Here is a 13,226-nt window from a genome sequence, read left to right on the forward strand (position 1 = left end):
TGTCCCCCATGGGTCTCTGCTTCCTGATGGCCTAGGAAGCCAAGAGGAGGGGCCAGAAGCCCCGGCCCTTGTTCACTGCAGCTTCCTCTCCTGAACCCTTGCAGCCCTCTTGCCTGGCTTCCCTGCAGCCCTCTGTGCAGGAGATCGACACAGCCCGCCACAGGCTGCGGTAAGGGCTACGGCTCTGCTCCCTGTGGACGTGAGGCAAGCACAGACCCAGACCATTGTCCCAGCACTGCGGCAGATGTAGGCTGCTCAGGGGCAGGGGCCATTTACCAGAAGCCCAGAAAAAAGGTAGCTGCTGCCTGTCTGTCTGAATAAAGAGTTTGGAATGTTTACAGGTTTGATCACACAAGGAGCTAGAAACTAAAGGCTTGCGGCTCAGGAAAAGGAGCGATGCTTCTGACCAGAAGGATCCCAAGATTGGCTGAAGCCTCACACCCCAGTCTCTTCTGAGCCCCACTCACTGAGCCCCTCTGTGCCTGCACCTGGCGAGAAGCCCCTGGCAGGATGCTCCCGCAAAGGAACAGACACTACGATTGCTAGGTCACAAAAAGACAGCCCATTCTGCCCGACCCTCGCACCCAGCTGGCCCAGCACAGCACACAGCCCAGACATGCTTGCTGAACAGTGGCCCTGCTGGGAAGAGGCCTCGCCACGCAGCTGCAGATCCTGGATGAACTGACGTTGGGTGGGTGCCACACTGCCTCTGACCACCACAGCCTGTTCTCTGAGGAAATTCCAAAGAGCAATGGAGGGAGGGGGGCAAGAGTCTGGGGCTCAGAGGGCGCAACCCCAGGATCTAGGAGAGCAACCAGCCAGGGGTGACGCGGCCCTGATGGACAGTCCAAGTCACCCCAGCTCCGTGGAGGTCTGTCTGCACAGAGAAAGGTGCTACACAAGTTCACTACTCTGACCCACGAAACGATTTATTGTGCAAATCCCACACAGGCTCCAGGCCTGGGCCAAGTCCGAAGCTCTAGCTGGGCCCTGGCTCTGGGCCTGTTCTGTGGTCCCCACCCTGGCCAGTGTCTGCTGTGGAGTGTACAGGTGTCCGTGAGCGTGCCCGTGTGTGAAGAGGGCCTCCTTGGGTCATGGGCGCTTGGGCATTGTGGCATCCCAGCCCGAAGTCAGGTCCCCATCTGCTCAGGCTTAGGGACCACACTGGTCCACACAGTCCTTCCCGCTGCGGAACACGTGATAGATGCTGGTGGGAGGGAACATGGCGACAGCACCGAGCAGGGAGCCCACCTGGATGGCCACACCAGCTGCCAGCAATGCCGGCCGGCCGCCACCATGCAGCAGGGAGCTGGCGGCCACCTTCACGTATGAGAACACGCCCAAACACAGCACCCAAGACAGCACCTGGGAGGGTGGACACGGCAGCAGGCTGAGCATGAGATGCTCGCTGCTCTGAGGCAAACCCCCGCCCCACTGCCACCCTCTCTGCTTCAGTGTCCCAGCGTACTTACCACGAGGACCACTCCTGCAGAGGTGCCCACCAGGGGTGGGCAAGGACTCAGGATTGCCAGCGCCATCAGATAGGCCCCAAAGAGCATGCCCAGCATGGAGAGACCTCCCAGCCCTGCCAGAGACCTGCAGGGGTGGAGCAGAAACTCAGGGCTGGCTGCACCACGACCCAGCCCCTATCCTTCAACTCCACCCTAAGCGGCCTGGGCATCCACGTGTACCTGCACAGGACGCCCATGGCCAGGAAGCAGGCGAGGGGGTTGGCAGCACTGCCCAGCACCACCGCCAAGTGGTAGGCCAGGCGCCCATAGGGCAAGCAGGAAAAACTCTGCACGGCAGGCAGCACGCCATTGGTCAGTGCGTTGGTGACGGCCAGCAGGCCCAGCAGGCAGGCTCTGTGCACAGGGAGCAGCCTGTGGGCCTCAGGGTCTGGGCTAGCAGTGGCGCCTGTTGCTTGGCTCGGTGACTCCTGCAGTGGCAAGGCCTCTTCCTCCTCCTCTTCCTCCTCCTCCTCCACTCTGGGGGCTCTCACCTGCAGGTCAGACTCTGGACCTGCTGTGGGTACAGACGGTGGCGACGGCAACAGCAGCAGAAGACCCTGGAAGGCGGCAGCTGAAGTGACCAGAAGGGCGGTCAGCATCCAGAAAAAGGTGCTGGCAGGAAAACGCTCCGGGAAGTCGTGGGGGAGCCAGAGGGTGCCACTGTTGGGAGCTGGCAGACATTCAAGGTGGCCTACACCCTGCACTAAGGCCAGCACACAGGGCAGCAGGGCACTGAGGCCCTGACCCAGGAAGAAGGAGCGCAAGAAGGGAGGTGGGAGGTGGCTCAGGAAGGGCAAGAAAGTGACGTTAGAGGCACAGCAGGCCAGTGCCAGCACCAAGGCCAGTGTTAGGAAGGCCACAGAGTGGAGCTGCCCTGCCACTGGGGCCACGTGGTGCCACAGTGGGGCCAGCAGGGCTGTGCCCACCACGCTCAGTGCCTGCACCACCTGGATGGGGGCCTGCTCGCTCTTGCCAGGGGCCAGCCGTCTCCACAGGGTCACCACCAGCAGACCCAGGTTCCCCAGCGCTACAAGCACAGAGAGATAGGATGGGAGGCTCCAACCTGCAGGGAAGGGAGATCACGTCAGGGGCTAGATGCTCAGGGACAAAGAGCAGCTGCCATCCACCTCACCTGGCACATGTCCCCCCACTTCCCTGCACACTCCCACTCACCCTCAGGAAGGTCTTTTACCACCACAGGCAGCTCCACCCAGATCCCGTTGATGGCAGCCCAAGAACCCATGCCAAAGAGGGCCACCAGCAGGTGGGTCAATACCAGACGGCCCAGCGGGGGTGCTGCCATTCAGCCCGAGGCTGGGTCCTTCTGAACAGGACAGGGTCACAGCCTGCTCCTCTTTCCCCACCTAGGTCCAAACAAAAAACAAAAAACAAACAAACACAACGCTTCAGTTCTTCTGGGACCTCATGACTTCTTCTACCTTGAAAGTTAGTAGACCCGTATTCGGGATCACAGACCAGAAACGCAGAACTGGACTCTGAAGAGGACCAGACCGCCTAGACCAGGAAAACGGGAAGGTGCCCGGGGGTGGGGGCTGAGGATGAGACGGGCCAAACATACCAAATAGCACGGCTAGGTGTGCGAGCAGAGAAGCAGAAAGCCTGCCCAAAGCGCCAACGGCCCCAGAGGAAGATGGGGAAAGAAAGACCCGATCTGCGGGTCTGAGTAGCCCAGACCACCACCACCCTCACTCCAAAACGGACACGACTCCGGGACAGAGACACCCATCAGGCGCCGCGCACACCTCCGCGGCTTCTGCGCCCAAATGGGAGACCGAGGCTTCAACGAGACCCAGTACCGCAGGAGTCAAGACCCGCGCGGCGGGGAGGGGCGGGCCCGGCGCCGCCCCTCTCTGAATCAGGTGGGCAGCGAGGAGCCGGCCGGTGCGCAGGGGTGCGTGCGCCTCCTGATCCAGCACCTGCGCGCTCCCCGACCCGACAGCCAGTCGTCTCGCCACGCTACGAGGGCGCTGCCTCCGGCCCAGGATCGCAGCCTCGACCCAGAGCCGGTGGGACTGGGAAACGCTGCCCGGACGGAGCGGAAACTCCAACCCACCAGGCGAGGGATAAGGAAGCCGCGGGGGCCAGCCCCCGGCATGGCCTGTCGCCGGAAGCCCCGCCCCGGAAGTCAGTGCTGAGCCGACGCGGAGGGGATTGGTCCGGGGCTCAGGCCCCGCCTTTAGGCGGGCACGCTGCGCCTCCGCCCGGCGGCCTCGCCTGTTCCGCCACAGGCCCCGCCCCATCCGCTCCCCTGGGGCGGTCCGGGAGTTTGACCGGTAGCTATGGCTCCCGGGGTGGCGCGGCGAGCTCGGCGGCGGCCCCCGCGCAGCGTACGGAGCGCACGGCCGGTCGGGGTGCGGGCTCGCTCGGCCGAGGACTGGTGGTGGGACCGGCTGGCGCCGAGCGGCTCCGGTTACCATCTGCTGCAGTCGGACAGCATGCTCCTGGTGCTGCCCGGCCCTGGGCCAGCCCGCACTCGCGTGCAGAGGCGTGCAGCCCGCCGCACTCAGCGGCCAGTGCCCCCAGCGTCCCGCGCCGCAGCGGTCAAGGCTAGGCCCAGACCTGCTCCGGTTTCGGAGCCGCAGCAGGGGCCCGACCCAGGCTGGGGCGACCGCATCCCCCTGGAAATCTTGCTGCAGATTTTCGGGCTGCTGGTGGCGTCCGATGGGCCCATGCCCTTCCTCGGCAGGTACCCCAGGCCCATCGAGCACAGCAGCATGGCTCAGGCTGACCTCTTGGCCACCGAGCGGGTGGCTGAGGCGGGGGCCGAGGGCGAAGCCATCTGAGCGTTCACACACGCAGACGAGAGAGCACAGTCTCTCACGAGGTCCGGTTAGAGCCCCGAGGGCCTGTCTTTGTGCTGAGGTGTCTGCAGCGTTGTGAGAATAAAATGGGACAGGTTACTCCTCTTAGAAAACCCCACAGCGGCGGCTCCGGAAAGGCCCAGCCCCTCAGCAGAGATTTTCTCCCAGGGCTGCACGCGTGTGCCGCCGCTGGCACGAAGCTGCCTCCCAGCCTGCGCTCTGGCACACCGTGACCCTGTCGCCCCCGTTGGCTGGCCGCCTCGCCAAGAGCGGAGCCAAGGCGGAGAAGAAGCTTCTCGCTTCTCTGGAATGGCTTATGCCCAATCGGTGAGACGTTCCCTCTTTTCTTTTATGCCCTCATTTCATCTCTGTGGCTTGTACAAAGCCCCAAGCCCCTTCGTGTTTCCATATACCAAAGTGATGGGTGGGGAGGACGCCAACAGAGGGGCACCGTGGGAATACTACGCAGCTCTGCCTCTGCTGTCGGCCCAGGTTTTCACAGCTCCAGAGGCTGACCCTCATCCACTGGAAGTCCCAGGTACACCCTGTGTTGAAGGTGAGAGCTCTGGACTGCCCTACGCACCAGTCATGACACTTTGGGGTTGCCCAGTACTTCCAGGGAGTGGGGCAGGCACATGGAGCCCAATGTTGCCCCGTGGGGAGGCCTGCCCGGTTCTCATTTCCTGTTGTTTGTTTCAGTAGAGAGGTGTTAGAAGTGGGAGCACCCGTATTGGCCTGGCATGGGCAGGAAGGAGATCATAGTTGAGTCACCAAAGAGGGTTTGATGTCAGCCACTGGTTTCTTTCCTTTGTGGACCATAGCTTGCCTTCCCCCAATCTCTGCCGGTGCTCTGTCTTCCCCAGCTGGTTAGCGAGTCCTGTCCTCGGCTCACCTTCCTCAAGCTTTCTGATTGCCACGGTGTGACCCCTGATACGTTGGTCATGCTAGCCAAAGCCTGCCCCCAGCTCCACAGCCTGGATATACAGCACTCCATGGTGAGCCCTATGTCCCCAGGGGCCCTGAAGAAGCCTGGGCTGAGGTGACAGGTACCCATGTGCTGGGTTCCCAGGTGGAGTCTACAGCCGTGGTGAGCTTCTTGGAGGAGGCAGGGCCCCGAATGTGCAAGCTGTGGCTGACTTACAGCTCCCAGACGACAGCCATCTTGGGTGCACTGCTGGTAGGTTGGTGACAGGTAGGAGCAGAACCAGACGCTGCGCCAGGCCAGCCAGGCCACTGACCCTGTGTTCTCTTCCACCTCTGTAGGGCGGCTGCTGCCCCCAGCTCCGGGTCCTGGAGGTGAGCACTGGCATCAACCGCAACAGCACTCCTCTCCAGCTGCCTGTCGAGGCCCTGCAGAAAGGCTGCCCCCAGCTGCAGGTACCTGACACCCCTCTTCTCCCACCTGCCACTCTCCCTCCCCACCTGCAGCCTAGGCCTTGCTCCAGGTGCTGCGGCTACTGAACTTGATGTGGCTGCCCAAGCCTTCCGGGCGAGTGGTGACTCCTGGCCCAGGCTTCCCCAGTCTTGAGGAGCTCTGCCTCGCCGGCTCCAGCTGCAACTTTGTAAGCAACGAAGCCCTGGGCCGCCTGCTCCACGATTCCCCTAACCTGCGCCTGCTGGATCTTCGCGGCTGTGCCCGCATCACACCTGGTGGCCTGCATGATCTGCCATGTCAAGGTCAGCTTTCTCTGGGCAGGAGGGGTGTGGGTACCCTTGCCCACCCCACAGCTCATGCCTGCTCTTCACCTCCAGACCTGGAGCAGCTTCACCTGGGTCTTTATGGCACGTCAGACCGGCTGACTCTAGCCAAAGAGGGCAGCCATCTGTTGACCCAGAAATGGTGCCACGCTCTGCGGGAACTGGACTTGAGTGGCCAGGGCTTCAGCGAGAAGGACCTGGAGCAGGCCTTGGCCGCCTTCTCAGTCACGCCTGGGGCCTCACACCCAGCCTTGTGCTCGCTCAACCTCAGGGGGACCCGGGTCACACCGAGCACAGTCAGGTCAGCCTCCCCTCCCTCGGTCCTTGCAATCAGTACAGCTTGCCTCCCTGACAAGCCTGGTTTGCAAGCTTCAGGGATCCAAAAGGGGAGCACATACGGACCAAGCCCCTGCTCAGGATTGACCTTAGGGACGCCAAGGGGGTACTGGGCTTGGGCCTCAGTGGCTGGGGGTGGCAAAGCCAGTTGTGGCATGGGCAGAGAGGGCTCCTTACCCGGGCCTAGCCCTGCCAGGGCCTGGGTCTTTTGGAGACAGTGGCTCAACTCCCCATGGCCTGCCCTGCCCCATAGCTCTGTGATCAGCAGCTGCCCAGGCCTGCTGTACCTCAACCTGGAGTCCTGCCGCTGCCTTCCCCGGGGCCTGAAGCGGGCCTACCGAGGCCAGGAGGAAGTCCAGTGGTGCCTGGAACAGCTGCTCACCAGCCCCCCTTCTTCCAGCTAGGCAGTTCCAGACCTCAGACCCTCGGGGTGCCCTCCACCCTTTTCCAGTTGCGATGTTTGAACGTTTTGTTACAATAAAACATTTTTAGGAACTCTGTGTGGTCCTTGGGGTGTGGTTGAGAGGACAGGTACTGTGCCTGAGGAACCATTCAGGGCTAGGGCTGGGGGAGAGCTTGTGCCATGGGGGAGGGGTGGTCTGCCAGGGCTCCTGAGGCTGCGTGTGCTCGTGCCTTGCTGACTCACTGCTGGGCTTGAGTCTTGGACTGGGTGTGTGTATCCCGTTCTCAGGGACACTGAGATATGTTTGTGCCTGTGGTTGTGCTTGAAGCTCTGCCTGGGCAGAAGTGGCAGTGGAAAGGGGGAGGCCCTACTCAGCCATGGGGTTCAGTGTGGGGCGCCTGCCTGCAGATATCTCTGCAGCTTAGGCCTGGGACATCCAGCCACCTTCCCTTCAGGTGAGGATTGTGAACCGGGCTGCTCAGGGGGCCGCTGGTGGTGTGGGGACTGGCGGGGAAGAGCACGCTCACTTCAGGGTCGGGCTCGAGGACTCCCGGCAGAAGGGACAGTCAACAGAACAGCCCCTTCTAGAACGCGCTGTGCAGAACTTCTAGAACCCGGGCTTCGCCCAGCCTACACCAGCCTACACCACCACCTGGTGTCTCTCTCCTCTTGTCTTTGTCTGAAAGCCGCTCCTTCCTGGACCGCAGCCCTGGAGCCTTTCTTCTCCCAGGTAGAAGTGCGACTGTGAGCCTCTGGGCGGTGCCAACCTCCTAGCAGCCCAGCTGACCCTCTGTGCCTACCCCAGACCCCCAAGGGCCGGGTTGGCGGCCTGCCCACCACCTCCGGCGGCAAGCGCTTCCAGCTCTGGGCCCTAGGACTGTTCTGCACCGAGCGCCACCTGGCCAAGCGCCTTAAGAACAACAGCTTCTACCCGTTCATCCAACAGCAGCCCAATGGTGCGCGCGGACCCGGAACCCGAGCAGGGCGGGTGCGGGAGCCGGGGGCCTAACGTCTGAACCTGGTGGCGTAAAATCCCGGGCGGGGTTGGCGGCGGAGGGGGCGGGCATGGGGGCGGGGCCTGGAGTCGGAAGGGGCGGGGGCGGGGCCGAGCCCTGGGCTGGCGGCGATGCAGCTTGCTCGGGGCCGGCTGCTCCGGGCGGAGCTCCGGCGCCACCCCCGCCGGCTGCCAGCGGGGACCGGCTGTCTTCACGCACCGCCACCGCGCCGCCCCCAGTCTTCGTGCTTGAGTACTACCTGGACACGCTGTGGAAGGGGACACTGCTCTTCGTCGTCTGCCTCCTCCTCGTCAGCTTCGGCTTCGTGAGCCAGGTCTGAACTCCTGGGCCCGCCCCCACGGCCTTCCTCCCGGGGGGCTGGACTCACCTCTCGGTGCCCCGCCCCCGAAACCCCGGGCTGCTCAGGTCCCTGTGGCTGCCGCAGGTGCAGAAGCAGGAGACTTGGGGCTTCCCCGCGTGCGGCGTGGTCGTCGGCCTGTGGCTCATGATTTCGTCTTTGCCGCGGCGCCGCCTGGTGCTGAACCACACGCGTGGCACGTACCACTTCTCCGTCCAGGGCCGCACCGTGTGCCAGGGCCCCATGCACCTAGTCTACGTGCGCCTGGCGCTCAGCTCCGACGGTGAAGCCCGGCGCTGCCACGGACGGTGGGCGGGGGGAAGGGTGTGCAAGGGAAACAGCTCCGGGAGTGTGGCGGGGCTGGCGGGGCTGGCTAGACGGCCCACTGTCCCCCCGCCCCCGCCACGGTCCTCAGAGCCACACACACACACACACACACACACACACACACACGCCCCTTCTCCCCTCCCTCATCCCCCCCCCCCCCCAGCTCTCTCCCCACCGGAGCTGCTATCCCCTAGAGCCTCTGGCTGAGCCGCTTGCCCCTCTCCAGCTTATGGAAGGTGCTTCTTCCAGTTGGTTCTATGCGGCCACAAGCTGGAGCCGCTGGTGCTGGTGCAGCTGTCGGAGCGCTATGAGGTGGGTCTTGCCCCAATCCGCCCTGGGGCCCCTTCCCTCCTCGGTTCCACAGGAGGCCTGCCACTGCTTAAGGTCTTCAGATGGGGCCATTTCCCAGGCAGAGTGTGAATACCACGTGGTCCTTGGCCCAGACTTTAGTGCTGGCAGCTGGTGGAGAGGTGACAGGTCCTCTCGGTCCAGGTGAGAGCTCACCGCCACCCATTCCCACAGCAAATGGAATACTTGGGCCGTCACATTGCCCGGAAACTCAACATCAATTACTTTGACTGCCTGACCAAGTCGTACAGGCACGTGGTCCGTCACTGGCCGCTGGGGGCCACCTTCAGCCCCGGCATCGTGCAGCGCAAGACCGGCACTTATGGCCAACAGACCTTGCAGTCTGACCTGGACGTGTGATTCTGAAGGCAGGTGCCCCAGCGCTGCCCCTGCCCCTCAGGCGTACAGTCTCCCTTTCCCTGTGATTTCCCACCTTCACTGGACCTTAGTCTTCCCCTCAATAAAGCCACCTCTTGCTTCCAGGCAAGTGTTTCCTCTGGGGGGGGGGGGCGGGAGGCACAGCTCGGGGGCCTCAGGGAGCAAACCTCGGAGTTTTGAGCTGGTTGAGGGTAACCGGAGGAGCAGGGTGAGTAATGAACAGCAGCGCCGCCAGGAATTTGGAGTCCTCACTGGACAGGTGTGGGACCCACGGCCTCCCTTGAGCAGCAACACTCACCTGGTCCTGTCCGGGCTCGGGAGTGCAGAACAGTGAGCAGCGTGCAGGGGTCAGAATTTGACTGGTCAGCCTGACTCGGTGCCTGGTCCCGTCAGCAGTGGGATGGAGCACAGCTACAGGTCCAGCCTTGTGCCCAGGGTACAGCTTGGCAGACAGCCCCCAGAGTTGCTGCTTCAGTGCTCCTAGGGAGTAAGCTGTGGAGCCCTAGACCAGAGCTCAAGCCTGCCGTGCGGGGCAGGCCCGTGTGTCCCTGGAGCTTGCCCCCCACACCTGCTGGAATACCAGTCCCATATGCCCTGATCCAGTGGGTGTTCCCACGTCCTGGGCACTGGGAGCTGCTGCGGGCGCAGAGAGGGCAGTAGGCCATCGGGGACCCAGCAGAAGTGGCAGCTGGTGCTGTCCGCGTGGCTCTCTTGGTCAGCATGTCCCCTCAGCGCCATGCTGGTGACCCGAGTCTTTGGGCATCGTGTCAGTGAGTGTCACTGGAACCAGAACCTTCAGACCCCATGTAAACTGAAAATGCGGAGCCCCTTGTTAAAAAGTTACTGGGGCACCTGGTGGCTCAGTTGGTTAAGCATTCGACTCTTGATTTTCAGCTCAGATCATGATCTCACAGTTCATGGGATTGAGCCCTGCGTTGGGCTCTGTGCTGGCAGCGCTGAGCCTGCTTGGGATTTTCTCTCTCCGTCTGTCTGCCTCTTTTCTCTCTCTCTCTCTCTCTCTCTCTCTCTCTCTCTCTCTCTCTCTCTCTCAAAATAAATGTTTTAAAAATAATTATTAAGAATTTCCAGAAGGAGACGCTAGAGTATCAAACCCAGTATGGGGGAGCCTGGCTGGCTAGTCAGTAGAGCATGTGACTCAGGTTCTCTGGGTTGTGAGTTCAAGCCCCACATTGGGGGTAGAGTTTGCTTAATTAAAACAAACAAAACGACAACAACAAAACCCAGTATGGGCTGGGATTGGGGCCCTGTGTGACTGCCCAGGTCACACATGCTATGAAGCTGGCCCTCCCTGGAACCATGGCTCAGAGCCACTCACTGACCAACTCCTGATCCTCAAGCTGGCCAAGCCCAGTGGGGCACCAGCATCCCTGCCTGTCCCCAGCAGGGTCCAGGGACTGCTGGAATTGCTTTAGGCAGCCCCAGGGAGCAATTATTATTCATGGCGCAAATGCAGGGTCCTCTTGCCCCTCTGAAGAGGGTCTAAGTTGTCTGCCTACAGACAGACAGAGTGTCCTGCTTTTACCAGGGGGACAGACTGGAGAGGGTGGACAGAGCTCAGCAGTGATGGGGTTGGGACAGGTTGGGGGACAATGTTATGCGGGAAGGTGACAAGTGTAGGCCATGGGGCTAGGCTGACTGGGTGAGTGCCATGTGACTGAGCCAGACCTGGGGTGCCCAGGCTGCCTGTCAGTTTTGGATGGGTTAGAAGGGCATGCCAGTCCCTTGGGCTCTGGGAGGCTGCTCAGATCTCTCAGCCTTCAGGTTGCGGACTCAGTTTCATCTAGGAAGGCAAAGTTCCCTCCCTCCTGGAGCTGACAATCATAAGAGGCACATATATTGAGGAGCTAACTTCTATACTGCTGAAGCGGCTGGAGGTGGGGTGGTGTCCTCTAGCCGGGGGGGGGGGGGTGATGTCAGGGAAGACCTTTCCAAGGATGCAGCACTTGAGCTGATACAAGGAGGCGGTGGTCGTGTGGAGCTCTGGGGAAGGGGACAGGAAGTGTAAAGGTATCATGCAGGAACAAATTTCTTGGCTGGGCAGAAGATGAGAGGATTGGGAAAACATGGCAATTGTAAGCAGGCTCTCCTTGCCCATCCTACACTAGGCATACGGTCCCACAGAATAAAGACTGCATTTCCTACTCTCCATTGCAGATAGATATATGTGGTCTTGAGACTAATTCCTGGCCGATGCAATATAAGAATCAGTATGTATAATTTCCCACTGTGTCCTTAAAGGGAGGGGTTTGGTATCTTTGCCATTTCCTTTTTTCTTATGGCCTGGAATGCACCCACAATGACTGGAGCTCAAGCAACCAACTTAGACCATGAGGTAGAACGCATGTGTTGAGGATAGCGATGCAACAAGATAGAATTGTGGAACTTGAAGACTGTGCAACTGTCCTGCCAACGCTGGATGGCTTATGTAGAACTCTATGCAAAAGAGAAAAACTTGGGGCACCTGGGGGGCTCGGTTGGTTAAGTGCCTGACTTCAGCTCAGGTCACGATCTCGCAGTTTGTGGGTTCAAGCCCCGCGTCGGGCTCTGTGCTGACGGCTCTGAGCCTGGAGCCTGTTTCGGATTCTGTGTCTCCGTCTCTCTCTGCCCCTCCCCTGTTTGCACCCTCCCTCTCTCTCTCAAATAAACATGAAAAATAAAGTAAGTAAAGGATGAGTATGGTTTTGTGTTTTCTCCAGCAAAGTTTTGCTGCTTGGATGCAGGGGTGGAATAGGCAGATAGCTTGGTCTAACAAGGGTTGGAGATTACTAAGGACAGTATCATAGGAGTGTGGGGTCAAGGGAGCGGTTGTCATTTTGGGCCATGGGACCTGAGCTGGGCAGGCAAAAAGTGAGGACAGGAGTTGAGGGGCAAAGAACAAGGGCCTCAGTTCTCTATTGCCACATAACCAACCACCCTAAACTTAAGGGCTTAAAGCAGCAAATACTTTCTCATTGTTTTGCGGATTGGGTGGGCCCAGCCGGCTGGTTACCCCGCGTGTAGCTGGGGTGCTCGTGGCTGCATCAGCTGCAGCTCGGCTGGGGCCAGATGTCTAGGTTGACCCCCATCCTCCAGGGCCTCTTTCCAAGTGGTGCCTGATCATTCAGCAGACTATTTTGCTCCTGGTTTCCAAGAGAGAGAGTTGCAAGAGGACTAGCCCCAGTGCCCCACAATCCCATTAAATCTCTGCATGCATCACTCGTGCTAATATCCCAATGGCCAAGCCCAGAGAGTCAGTATGGAAGCGGTCTACCAAGTACATGAAAACCAGCTTTATGGGGGTCATGATTGTAGGCAATCCATGACAGACCACCCTCCAAGGCCCCCCAGTATGTCACCTTGGCACCCAGTTCAGTCCTCAAGTCCGGGATCTTGCATCTAAGTCAGGTCCAGGTGCAAATGAGGGTTCCCAGGTGTCCTTCCGTGGGTTCAACCCAGCTGTGTGGATGCTCAGTGCAGAGACCTGTGAACTAAAAAGAAAAAAAGAAAAAAACAAGTTATCTCCCCTCCCCCCACCCCATGTACATCAATGAGACCGGCAGACTATCTTCAGTAGACACTTCTATGAAAATATGGGGGAAGCCTTGGGTGTGGGCTGGGTTTAGTCACTTGCACCCAAAGAACAGAGTATGGAAGAGGAAAAACAATAACTTTAAAGTAGAAAAACCTGGCAGACACCGCCTTAAGCAAGCGATTAAGGTTAACATCTTCAGTGATAAGTCATGTTGACATCATGTACTCTCTGTTCTGACACAAGGAGAAGACCACATCACCTCTGTGATCTCCTCCCCAAACCCTAAGCTCCAGGCTAACTACAGGAGAACATCACACAAACCTCAGGTGAAGGACATTCTACAGAAGTGACCGTACTGTCAATCAAGGTCATGAAAAGGAAGGAAAGACCAAGAAATCCTCAGACCACAGGAGACTAAATGCAATGTGGTGCCTTGAATTGGTTGCTGCAACCAGTAAAATGTTAGCATATAAAAAAGAGGGAGGGGCCCCTGGGTGGTTCAGGCGGTTGAGCGGCCA

The 13,226-nt window shown here is 60.1% G+C and overlaps 3 protein-coding genes across 11 annotated transcripts; 2 read left to right on the forward strand and 1 right to left on the reverse strand.

The window, feature by feature from the left end:
- Positions 1-903: 903 nt before the first annotated feature.
- SLC52A2 (solute carrier family 52 member 2) lies at positions 904-8,107 on the reverse strand. 7 transcript variants are annotated; one of them, XM_053208128.1, is made up of 5 exons: positions 8,025-8,107; positions 2,685-2,875; positions 1,692-2,574; positions 1,473-1,596; positions 904-1,390 (listed from the first exon to the last, which is right to left on the reverse strand). In XM_053208128.1, exons 2-5 carry the CDS (start codon positions 2,812-2,814, stop codon positions 980-982), a joined length of 1,548 nt encoding a protein of 515 aa, XP_053064103.1. In that variant the 5' UTR covers positions 2,815-2,875; positions 8,025-8,107; the 3' UTR covers positions 904-979. The 7 variants fall into 7 exon arrangements, with proteins under 7 accessions (XP_053064103.1, XP_053064104.1, XP_053064102.1 ...); XM_053208129.1 differs by having other exon boundaries at positions 904-1,365; positions 8,025-8,098; XM_053208127.1 differs by lacking the exon at positions 8,025-8,107 and adding an exon at positions 3,586-3,731.
- FBXL6 (F-box and leucine rich repeat protein 6) lies at positions 3,758-6,862 on the forward strand. Of its 3 annotated transcripts, XM_027063604.2 has the most exons (9): positions 3,758-4,218; positions 4,502-4,660; positions 4,826-4,889; positions 5,197-5,328; positions 5,403-5,510; positions 5,597-5,710; positions 5,779-6,010; positions 6,086-6,332; positions 6,621-6,862. In XM_027063604.2, exons 1-9 carry the CDS (start codon positions 3,812-3,814, stop codon positions 6,769-6,771), a joined length of 1,614 nt encoding a protein of 537 aa, XP_026919405.1. In that variant the 5' UTR covers positions 3,758-3,811; the 3' UTR covers positions 6,772-6,862. The 3 variants fall into 3 exon arrangements, with proteins under 3 accessions (XP_026919405.1, XP_026919406.1, XP_026919407.1); XM_027063605.2 differs by lacking the exon at positions 5,197-5,328; XM_027063606.2 differs by lacking the exons at positions 5,197-5,328; positions 5,403-5,510.
- Positions 7,021-12,690, forward strand: TMEM249 (transmembrane protein 249; the record flags this gene model as incomplete). Its single annotated transcript, XM_027064410.2, has 7 exons — positions 7,021-7,225; positions 7,457-7,500; positions 7,576-7,726; positions 8,005-8,099; positions 8,211-8,406; positions 8,677-8,762; positions 8,973-12,690. Coding segments are annotated over 7 exons (963 nt in total), but the record flags the coding sequence as incomplete, so codon positions are not given.
- Positions 12,691-13,226: the final 536 nt, after the last annotated feature.

This window comes from Acinonyx jubatus, chromosome F2, assembly GCF_027475565.1.
Source record: "Acinonyx jubatus isolate Ajub_Pintada_27869175 chromosome F2, VMU_Ajub_asm_v1.0, whole genome shotgun sequence".
Taxonomy (NCBI): domain Eukaryota; kingdom Metazoa; phylum Chordata; class Mammalia; order Carnivora; family Felidae; genus Acinonyx; species Acinonyx jubatus.

Coding starts and splice junctions, on each gene's coding strand:
- SLC52A2 (XM_053208128.1), bottom strand. CDS start 2,814: ATGGCAGCACCCCCGCTGGGCCGTCTGGTATTGACCCACCTGCTGGTG. Junction 1,597..1,691: donor GCCATGGGCGTCCTGTGCAG/GTACACGTGGAT, acceptor CCACCCCTGCAG/GTCTCTGGCAGGGCTGGGAG. Junction 1,391..1,472: donor CTGCAGGAGTGGTCCTCGTG/GTAAGTACGCTG, acceptor TCTCATGCTCAG/CCTGCTGCCGTGTCCACCCT.
- FBXL6 (XM_027063604.2), top strand. CDS start 3,812: ATGGCTCCCGGGGTGGCGCGGCGAGCTCGGCGGCGGCCCCCGCGCAGC. Junction 4,219..4,501: donor CCCATGCCCTTCCTCGGCAG/GTACCCCAGGCC, acceptor ATTTTCTCCCAG/GGCTGCACGCGTGTGCCGCC. Junction 6,011..6,085: donor GCATGATCTGCCATGTCAAG/GTCAGCTTTCTC, acceptor CTTCACCTCCAG/ACCTGGAGCAGCTTCACCTG.